The sequence below is a fragment of the Meles meles genome, chromosome 10, assembly GCF_922984935.1.
Source record: "Meles meles chromosome 10, mMelMel3.1 paternal haplotype, whole genome shotgun sequence".
Taxonomy (NCBI): Eukaryota; Metazoa; Chordata; class Mammalia; order Carnivora; family Mustelidae; genus Meles; species Meles meles.
Window position 1 is genome coordinate 21,552,966 of NC_060075.1, and position 11,805 is coordinate 21,564,770.

At 37.9% G+C, this 11,805-nt stretch overlaps 1 protein-coding gene across 2 annotated transcripts in view; it reads right to left on the reverse strand.

Annotated features, from left to right (window-relative positions):
- Window positions 1-11,805, reverse strand: part of MKLN1 (muskelin 1) — a 345,476-nt gene that overhangs the window by 175,338 nt on the left and 158,333 nt on the right. Inside the window, exon 1 of one of the 2 annotated variants that reach the window (XM_046020022.1) lies at window positions 11,687-11,799. The exons of the other annotated variant lie outside the window; for it this stretch is intronic. Coding sequence (XP_045875978.1) covers window positions 11,687-11,784 — 98 coding nt within the window. The 5' untranslated portion in view covers window positions 11,785-11,799. Of the gene's footprint in view, window positions 1-11,686; window positions 11,800-11,805 lie in introns of those variants that run through there. 2 annotated transcript variants of the gene reach the window in all.

The following is an 11,805-nucleotide window of genomic DNA, read 5'->3' on the forward strand; positions in this document are numbered from 1 at the left end:
TCTCTGACATCGGCTGCAGCAACATTTTTCTAGGTATGTCTATCCTGCAGCAAGGGAAACAAAAGCAAAAATGAACTGTAAGCAGAAATACCCTACAATCCAGTAATCAAAATACTGGGTAAAGAGGCGCCTGGGTGGCTCAGTGGATTAAGCCGCTGCCTTCGGCTCAGGTCATGATCTCAGGGTCCTGGGATCGAGTCCCGCATCGGGTTCTCTGCTCCGCAGGGAGCCTGCTTCCTCCTCTCTCTCTGCCTGCCTCTCTGCCTACTTGTGATCTCTCTCTCTGTCAAATAAATAAATAAATAAAAATCTTTAAAAAAAAAAAAAATACTGGGTATTCACCCAAAAAATATGAAAACACTAACTGAAAGGGATACTTGTACCCAATGTTTACTGCAGCATTATTTACAATAGCCAAATTATGGAAGCAGCTCAAGTGTCTATCAATAGATGAATGGATAAAGAAGATGTGGTATATGTATGCAATGGAATATATTGTTCAGCCATAAAAAGAATGAAATCTTGCCATTTGTAACAACATGGACGGATCTAGAAAGTATAATGTTAAGTGAAGTAAGTCAATCAAAAACAAATACCACACGATTTCACCCATCTATGGAATTTAAGAAACAAAACTAATGAACAAAGAGGGGGGAGAGACAAACCAAAAAACAAAACAAACAAACAAACAAACAAAAAACCTCTTAACTGTACAGAACAAACTGATGGGTACCAGAGGGGAGGTTGATGGGGGTGAAACAAGTTAAGGGGATGAAGAGTCAACCATCTTGAGCACTGATATATGGAATAGATCAACATTCAATATATGGAATTGTTTAATCATTATACTATATACCTGAAACAAATATAATACCATATGTTAATTACACTGGAATCAAAATTTTAAAAATAAAATAAAATAATTAGGGAAGATAAAGGACTAGCTAAACTGTCACAGAAAGTTCTCAGAGCAATAAACTTGAAGTCAAGCAATTTGCTGAGTCCAGACAGTCATTTTCCTTACAGGGATTCAATTCATATGCATTAATGAGTTTCTCAATATTATTTTAATAACAGGAAAAAAAGAATCGCCAACAGCTGGTAGTTCTTCAGTTAAACAGTTACCATATAACCCAGAAATTCCATTCTTAGGCATTTACCCAAGAGGAATAAAAACATCCTACACAAAAACTTATGAACAAAGGTTTATAGCATTACTCATAATAGCTAAAAAGTGAACACAACCCTAATGTCCATCTACTAATGAATGGGTAAACAAAATGTGGTGTATAAAAAGAATAGAGTATTATCAGCCATAAAAAGAATTTTAGTACTGATACATGCTACAAAATGGATGAGCCTTGAAAACTGTATGCTAAGTCAAAGAAGCAAAACACAAAAGACTATATATGATTTCGTTTATATGAAATGCCTAGAATAGGCAAATCTATAGAGATAGAAATTAGATTAGTGCCTAGAAATAGCAGAGTAAGCAGATAATGGCTAAAGGGTAGTTTTCTTTTTGGGACTACAGAAATGTTCTAAAGTTGAATGCAGCAATGGTCGTAACTGTGAACATAGTAAAAACCATTAAATCATATACTTTTTTTTTGAAGATTTTATTTCTTTACTTGTCAGAAAGAGAGAGACCTGAGCCGAAGGCAGCGCTTAACCAACTGAGCCACCCAGGTGTCCCTAAATTATATACCTTAAAGAGTCAAACTGTATGGTATGTGAACTACTAAACCAAAAACACTGTTACATAAAAAGGTCAACTAACAGGGGCACCTGGGTGGCTCAGTGCATTGGGTCTCTGCCTTCGGCTCAGGTCATGATCTCACAGTCCTGAGATCGAGCCCTATGTGAGGGCTCCCTGCTCAGCGGGAAGTCTGCTTCTCCCTCTCCCTCTGCCTGCTGCTCCCCCTGCTTGTGCGCACTCTCTCTCTGTCAAATAATAAAATCTTTTAAAATAAATACATCTGTACATAAATAAATTAGGCAAATCAAATTTTGAAATAAACTCAGCTTTAAAGTTCTCAAGGTCTCATTAGAAATCCTGCTATAAGAGTTATAAATAACAAGGCGCCTGGGTGGCTCAGTAGGTTAAGCATCTGCCTTTAGTTCAGGTCATGACCAGAGTCCTGGAATCCAGCCCTGCATCAGTCTCCCTGCTCAGTGGGGAGGGAGCTTCTTCTTCTGCCCCTCACCCTGCTTGTGCTCTTTCTCTCTCTCTCTCTCTCTCTCTCAAATAAAGTCTCTAAAAAACAATTTATAAATAACTTCATAACAAAAATTTTAAAACCCCAAGATAGATAAGTTTTCTATTGTTGAAATCCTTACAAATATAACACCTCCCACCCAAGGTAACCAATTTCACTTAAAGTATTCTCAGAAATTATTGAAAACTATGAAAATTTACAGCACAGATTTAGATATTACTAGTTATTTGGTATTCTGAACATGGCCAGCGTATGACTCCTTCTAGCTCCAGATCAAAATTGCATTAAAGAGAGAAAATAGCCAAATGCCTAGTTAATCCAGCCATTTATTCATTTAATAAACACAATCCCAGAGATGCCGGAGTAGTTTGGTCAGCTGAGTGGCTGACTCTTGATTTTGCCTCAGGTCATGATCTCCAAGTCCCACTGCCAGGCTAGAAGCTCAGTGGGGAGAGACTTGTGCTCTCTCTCTACCTCAAATGAATAAATAAATATTAAAAAACATAAACATTATGTTTATATAATACAATGATGAGGGAGGAAAAATTCCATAGTTCCTATGAAGCTTGTGATCTACTTGGGGGGATAGCTATTAATAAAGAAATCATACAAACAGGGATGCCTGGGTGGTTCAGTCAATTGTTTGTCTTCAGCTCAGGTCGTGATCCCAGGGTCCCGGGATGGAGTCCCACAACTTGCGGGGAGCCTATTACTCTCTCTGCCTGACATTCCCACTTGTGCTCTCACTCTCTTGCTCGCTCGCTCTCTGACAAACAAATTTTTAAAATCTTCAAAAAAAAAGAGAAAAGAAATCATACAAATAAGTGCACAGTTGTCAACTGTACAAAGTGATTTTTGAGAAAGGTACACATTTGTATAAAAGCATTTAACTACTGGGACAGAAGAAGGGGTGCCAGACTCACTGGTGGGAACAGAGTTAAGACAGGTGACATTTTAGCTGACAGCTGCAGAGTAAGTAGGAGTTAGGTTTTATGGCCCTTCTGCTCACACTATTTAAATCACAAGGGAAAGGGGAAGAAAGGAGATGAGAAGAAGGAGAAAGGGGATATTATCCAATGATGCCTAAAATAAGTCAGCATTTCTTTTCATACAAAAAAAAATGCCTTAACAACAAATATATAGGTGATAACAACAATAAATAACAGTCGTACTAAAGTAACACAAGGATATTTTAAAAGTATTATATACTAACAATATTTACAAACCAAAAAATTTACATTAGACCATAGTATCTTCTCTCTAAACAATGTCTTCATATAAACTTAACATTCCCATGAACTTTTTTAAAAAAAGATTTTCTTTATTTATCTGACAGAGAGAGAAAGCGCAAGCAGGGGAAGCAGCAGAGGGAGAGGGAGAAGCCGACTCCCCACTGAGCAGGGAGCTCAATGTGGGGCTCCATCCCAGGCCCCCAGGATCATAACCTGAGCCGAAGGCAGATCCTTAACTGACTGAGCCACCCAGGCACCACCCCCCACCATGAAAGTTTTAATAAAAAGGTAGATAATATAAAAAGCACATTAAAGAAAGAAAGGGAAGTAACTATATACTTATGACAAAGATTAAATCCTCAATTTCTGGACTTCATAAACAATTAAGTCTCAAAGAGACTTCCAAATCACCAACAAAACCAAGAATAAAATCTCATTTTAACTCTCAGTAAGTATTTAAACAATTGCTAAAGAATAGTATTATTTATATTGCATAATTTTTCCCATCAAAGATTAGGAATAAGCAGTTACGATGTTAAAAGGCAAAATGAAGGAAAATACTCAGCAAAAAAATCTTGAGCTCAAAGGTTAGTTAATACATTAATATAATCATGAGGAATTCATAAGCCTACCAGATACAACAATCTAATCCATAAGAACTACACAATGTTTTTACTTCTGGATGTGACATAATAGCCTGTAGCAGAAAAACATTACCTCTTAAAACTAAAAAAAGCTGTAAAAAATAGAAAAAACAAAAATTCTTAAGGTATTATAGACTTCTGCGGCAGCTAGGACTTGAGATCCCAAAGAATTCATTAAAGGGAGCCCCACATTCTACACAGGACAATCCATCTATTTCTTTAATGGCACAGGGAAAGGGACTGGGAAAGGACAGTCACTAAAGCCAGAAAAATCAGCAGAATTTTTGGCAGTTATCATGTGGCCAGGAGGACAAAACTTGGTAGTTGGGTCTTGCCATGATACCCAGGACTTAAGGAGTCAAGATCCCATAGTGAAAAGGAGGCACATAAGAACAAATTTGACACTTAGTATTTTTCCCTTAAGGCATCTGTAAGTCTTAAACTACACAGAGAAGAGGCTAAAGTCTGTAGAAAGCAAATGAAAAGCAAACAGGAGTTTTAAAGACTCTCATGCTGCTAGAGAGACAAAAGCAGGAGACCCTAGAAACAACCAAGTCTCTCAGCCAGGTTCCCTGGAGGGCTACCAAAGGTGGGCAAACTATAGGTTTACAAACTGAAAACCCAGCTTCAAGTCAGTTCAGTTCTTGACTGAGGATCTATTCCATCTGCCTGCCAGAATATAGTATAATTTGTACTTGTATCTAAAATTCTGCATATAATATCTGGCATTTAACCAAAAATTATCCCCCAAAATGGCTGCAATGGTGGTGACAGTAGTAGCAGTAGTAATAACAATTATCATTATATAACATACAACTATATATAATTATATATAATTATCATTATATTACCAGACACACCAAGATACTTCAGCAAAAGGAAAAAGACAACAGAAATGATATACAGGTGATCCAGATAACAGTTTTCAGACACAGACTTTAAAGTTACTTGACTGATATGTTCAAGAAAATGAACGACCGGGACATCTAGGGGGCTCAGTGCATTAAATAACCAACTCTTGATTATAGTTCAGGTCATGGTCCCAGAATTGCGAGACAGGGCCCTGCCTCAGGATGGGGTCTGCTTGGACTTCTCTCCCTCTCCCTCTACCCACATCCACCCCTGCTTGTGCACATGCTCTCTCTCTAAAAATAAATAAATCTTTTTTTAAAGAAAGAAAGAAAAAAAATTGGGTGACAATATGGATATTTTCACCAAAAAAGAAAAAATTGAATCTATTTTAAAAGAAAGAGTCAAATAAAAATTCTAGCACTAAAAAAAATGCTATAGCTGAAATCAAGGGGGAAAAAAAAAAACAAAGCAGAACAGGGGCACCTGGGTGGCTCAGTGGGTTAAAGCCTCTGCCTTGGGCTCAGGTCATGATCCCAGGGTCCTGGGATAGAGCCCCGCATCAGGCTCTCTGCTCAGCAGGGAGCCTGCTTCCTCCCCCTTCTCTCTCTGCCTGCCTCTCTGCCTACTTGTGATCTCTCTGTCTGTCAAATAAATGAATAAAAATCTTTAGAAAGAAAAAAAAAACAGATGGGGTTAAAAGCAAACTGGACATAGCTGAATAGAGAATTGGTTAACTGGAACACAAGTAAGTAAAACCTATCCAGAATGGAATAAGCGGAGAAAAAAAAAATGATAGAAGACACGGAAAAGCACAAGGGACATAGCGGGGTATGACAAAAGCTATAATATAGATTTAGTTGAAGTTACAGAGGGAAGGAGAAAAAGAATGGGGCAGAAACAATATTTGAAGAATATAAAAAATTTTTCCAGAACTGATGAAAGAGTCATGGTACAGATTCCCAAGGGGTCAAAAACCACAGAGTAAATACAAAGAAAGCCATTCCTAAGTGTTAATATCTACATCTCTAAAATGAAAATCTAGAAATCCCTCATATTTCTGAAGATGATTTTGAAAAACTGAAATACAACCATCAGGTTGCCACAAACAGCTGATATGTATCTTATCTATATGTAAAACATCACAAAGTCACTGTATTGGGCTTGAAATCATTTATTCAAAACCTACTATATTTACCTAGAAATTAATGCAAATGATAGAGCCATATGTCTACCTGGGGAAAAAATAACAGAATATAAAACCTCCTAGAATTTGATCAAAGATTAAAAACTCTTTCTACATAAGAAGAAACTGATGATGCTCAGAGAAAAATCGTAACTTGCTAAAAAGTCATATAAAGATCCAATTCTAGAAGTTAGCTCTGCATAAAGCCACTATCCACCTCATAGTCCTCTCATCTATCCCGGTTATCTTCATTTTTCCAAAGTTCTAAGACTATCAGACTGAAAATATCAGAACTTTCAGTGGCTAGTAAAGCTCCTAAGCCATGCCAGTGTCTAATTTCAATTTAGGGCAAGAGGACAGGAGAGTAAGGAAGAACATGACAGTCCCCAGTCTCCAGGGAGTGGAATACCTCCAAACTAGTGACTCAAATTCATGGGTTTGCAGGAGTCTATGGGATTATAACAAATTCTCAAATTCATATGTACAATGATTTTGTCTATGGACCAAATAAATAATAAACATCACAAATGTGTTATTTTTCAAATATGTGATTAATAAAATAAAAATTCATTTAAAGACCAAAATTGAAGAGAGAGGGAGGAATGAAAAGGAATTACTAGCAACAATGTTACTTCTGATTTTTATAAACATTGTTCAGACATCTCTAAGGACCTTTCTCATCAAAACCGCATTCTTAGTCCTAAATTGCTAAGGATAATGCCAAAATAAACCCAGGATAGATTGAGAGTTTCCTACAAAAACAGCAGAAAAACAAATGGGTACTTCAAATACAACAATTCAACATCCAGGAACTCATCATAAATAAATTCAAAATTTGTTTCTCTAAGGCAGTCTCACTCAAAATGGCCAAAGAACAACAAAAACAACAACAAAACAAAGCCCAGAAACCCTAAATGTCCAGTAATAGGAGACCAATTAAATAAACTATCATAAAATGATTACCTAGATTATAATGCATCACAAACAAATGACATAGAGGAATATTTAATATAGTAAGGTGGAAAAAGAACACGTAACAGCAAACAGAGGACAAAATCAAAATAAAAAATATAGTTACAACAAAATATCTGGAATGATATATGTCAAAACATGATTGGTTATCTTTGGATAGTGGTATTAAGGATAATTTATATTTTGTTCCAGCCTATATTTTGCAAATACTCCAAAACAGACTTAGGAGGCTTTTTTTGCAAACAGAAATAAATATGTATTCATTTTTAAATGTGAAATTTTAAAATAGTTGAAACAGGTTCATCCTATCCTGGTTGCCAAATTGTATCACTTTTACTGTGAACTATGAATCACATGTTAACACAAGGTACAATTTTAATGGTTTGATTTTAAGTAATAAAGAAGACTAACAGAAAAAAGGTAAACACACTTAAAAATGTATCAAATTGTACAATCTAAAGTATTTAAGTCTTTCAATAACATGTAAACTAGAATCATGCCATATTAGTGAAATTACCTAATGTGTACAAAATTTGCAAAGGTCCTCCCAGTTTTGATATTAATACATTAAAATCTTAAATGTCAAGACAAAATATATCTAAATATTGTTCTCTAAACCTATAGCACTTCTTATCTGTAGTCACAATTAGGCACATACTATAGACATGTAAAATACTGAATCAACTGTGGTAACATTAAGTCGGAAGGCCTAAATATCAGAATACCATCTCCTACCCTTTCAACTCTTGGACCTGGACAAATTAATTTCTCTCTCTGAACTTCAGTTTCCCTAGCTGTAAAAACAGAGTAATATTTATTGTCAAGTGTTTGTGAAGACTAAATTAAAAAAAAAAACACATGCTAAGTGCTAAGCATAGTGCCCAAAGAACAGAAGGTACTTAATAAATGGTAATTGTTACTAGAGGCACGTGCAATAGCTTTTAAGTCAGGGAACTTGCCAAGCCATTTGAAAACTACGTGACAAGTTACTTAACCTTTATAGACCTCAGTTTCCTCATCTGCAAAAACAAAAAACAAAACTCATTTTGCTGGTTTATTCTAAGGATTAAGTAAAACTACACAGAAAAATCATCTTGCTTCTAATAGGTGCTCAATAAAGCATAGTTGGTATCACTATTAGTTAGCTACATCAAGAAACATTGGAGTAAAGAGATTAGCAAGCTATAAAATATTTTTACATATAGGGGCACCTGAGTGACTCAGTGGGTTAAGCCTCTGCCTTCAGCTCAGGTCATGATCCCAGGGTCCTGGGATTGAGCCCCGCATCAGGCTCTCGGCTCAGTGGGGAGCCTGCTTCCTCTCTCTCTCTGCCTGTCCCTCTGCCTACTTGTGATCTCTGTCTGTCAAATAAATTTAAAAACAAATATATATATATTTTTTTTACATATAAACTCCCATGTAATTTTAACAATTAATCATCATTTAAATGTATTTCTCTGGAATGTCTGGGTGACTCGGGTCATGATCCCAGAGTCCTGGGATCAAGTACCCCAGGACTTGACTTAGCAAGGCTCCTTGCTAAGCAGGGACTCTGCTTCTCCCTCTGCCTGTTGCTCCCCCCTGCTTGTGCTCTCTCTCTCTCTCTCTGACAACCAGATAAAATCTTTCAAAAAAATATATTTTTCTTAATTCCCAAATTAAGTATAAATTGTAAAAAAATCATAATATGGCAAACGTTTTAAGCACACTGCAAACCAAAAGACCACTTCGTTAGTTTCAAAATAAAAATGTGCTATCTATAACTAGATCTGCTTTAATATTAAGGTCCAAATAAATCGAAAAGGATTAGAAGGAAAAAACATTCTAGTCCTTGGGAAGAAAGGTCATATCTGAATTTTTCCATTTTTTTCCATGACTTCACATGTTTATAACAACTAAAATTTAAGTGCCTTTAATATGAGAATTCTTTTCCAATCTCTGAACTCCTGTCTGTACCTTCGTGCAGAAGCAGAACAGCACCTTTTACACTATGGAATGTGAAGCAAGACTGCCTAGGTTCAAATCCTAACTTCATCTAGCTGTGTGACCTGAGGCATGTTTTAATCCTGCCATGCCCAGTTCCTCATCCAGAAAAAAGAAATTCTTCACACAATTGTTAGGATTAAATGAGTTCATAAAAGTGCCTACCATATGGAAGGCACATTATAAGTATTTCCCATTATTATTGCTTTATTATTCCCCCCTCGAAATGTCTAGATCTGTGACTCTTGAAATCAATAAGTACTAGCTACCCAGTAAACAATTCCAACAAACGGCTTTATTTAAAATTAGACCTACTTAGGAAGTAACTAACACGACTGTCACAGCAGTAAAGATACAGCAACCACTATCAAAGAGGATTTTAGGGCAAAACCAAGGAAAGTCAATTCCGTTTCTGACACTTCCTATTATACAAAGCTGTAACATCCTTACTTGCTAACAGAACCAAAAGAGTTTTACAATTTAGGCATAGCATACACTAATCCAGCAAACAAAAAATTCTCAAACTCAAGCTCCATAATACTCAATTATATTCCTTCAAAGAACAAAGTTCCAATTACTCTTCTATTTTAATAGTTTAGTACTTCAAAATAAAAACTTTTCTGCATAAGACAGTAGAATATCATAAGGATTAAATAAGACATTGTAAATAAAAGTGTCTGAAAGTTAAATATGCATTAAATACTAATTTATGAACATAACTGAGAAAATTATAACAACAGATTTCTCCAATTTCAAACAACTGCCTTCTAACCAGAACTAGTGCTCTGTCCACTTCAAATCTTGGGCCAGGATGAAACATAAGTTGCCATCCCACTAAATGATTTCCTGCTTGAAATGCACTCTTTTCTTTTTATTCATAACTGAGATGGGTCTTCTAATATCAAAGTCCTGCCCCTACAGCAGAAGTTTAAGGAGTGAAATCCTGGAAACCCAACTTAAGACCAGAAAAACTTCTGTTATTATAAACCTTCTTTGAAGCTATTAGATCAAAGGATGCCACCCCTATTCCCTACTGCCTGTGATCCTAACCTGGGTACAGAAAAATGCTAATTGTCTCCAGATTTAAGAATTTGTTAGCTTCAAAAATCAGAAGTACCTGGGCCACATTTCAACTCCAGTTGAGGGCTGCAATGTTTACCTGGCTCACTCTCAAATGAAAAGCTGTAGTCCAACATCAATCAGGAGGACAGTCATGCAGTAGCCATCAATAAGCCACACAGGCCAGACTGACCACAAGTCACTTGGCAGCCTTCACTGAAGCAAACCCTACTGAAGGCCTGACCGCCAACCCTTGACCTGGTGAACAGGACAATAGGCTAGCAGTCAAGAAAGTTATAGATTCTTCTACTCACAGATCCTTTTTGAGATTCTTGACTGATTTAACTGAAGAAATCAAATTTGAAAGAATGTAAAGACTTTCTGAAATACAGATGAAAAATGCTGAGTATGCCTCACAGATCTAGTTACTTCATTTGTTGAATAACATAAAATATATATTATTTGCAAATCGTTTTGTTTACAAAATCATTCCTGGCCTTGTGAAATGATGGGGGGAAGGGTGGGGATAACTAGCACTTTTCTTAAGGGTCTGCACAGATCTTTAAACTTCACTAAGCCAGTTTCTCCATCTGTATGTAACATTGGGAGTTACCTGTTCTTCCCTCAAAGATAAGCTAAAGATAAATAAATACTGTATGAAAGTACCTGCAGCATTTCAGAAGGAATTCGTTTAAAAATAAATAAGTAAATAAATAAATAAATGCAATGGAACTGGTTTTAACCCCAGATCAGGAATTCAGACCAAACCAGTGCTGGAAGTCAAATTCATTAAAGTCAGACTTTTCTGTCTATATTTGAGTTTCTCGGTTGGGAAACTGGTCTGTATTTCTACAAATCCCTGTTCTGAGCCATAATATAAGGGAACTCTTCTGTAATGTCCCAGCCGGCTCCCTATCTTTTTCAGAACTACCAGCCGGAAAAGACAACCCTCTGCAAATCCTACAAATCCTCTCCACCTGCAAAGATTCAGACGGATCCCCCAACTTTTCAGCCCTTCGTGACTTGTTACCACTCCTCTGGAGGTAATCCCTTCTAATGACCCCACTCAGGAACAATCACTCCTCTGCCCAGCTTTACACTCTGGGCTGAGCCGTCCCCCGTCTCCCGACAGCTCCGACGACCTTAGACGTCTTCACCAGTTCGCTAGACATCGGGACCTCAAAAGCTCCTGTTCCTGCCCCACCTCCCTGAGCCAGCCGCTCCCCAGGCTCTCTTCAAACCCCAGATCCCCGGCACAGCATCACGGAACTCCCGGTTGTTCTACGCGCTCAGGATCCGCGGCACACCTCACCCCTTCCCCCTGCCCCGACCCCGCTCTCCCGGCCCTAACCCTCCCCCCGCTTGAGACGGGGGGTGGGAAAGGCAAAGCTTTCCGCGACTGGACTGAGACTCGAGAGGCCAGGCGTCCCCCTACCAGGCCCTGCCTGGGCCTCTCGGCTCGACTGCCCTCCACTGGCCCCCTGGCCCAGCCGTGCTTATGCCGAAGAGTAAGGCAGCACGAGCTCAGGGCCCAGCACTTACTCGGGAAGGTAAGTGGAGGAGAAGGAGCTCCACTTATGTAGCGCGTAGGGGAGAAGCCGGCACTCGGGCGCCGCAGCAACAGCCCCGCCAGCCGCCATCTTGTCAGCACCGGAGCGGCC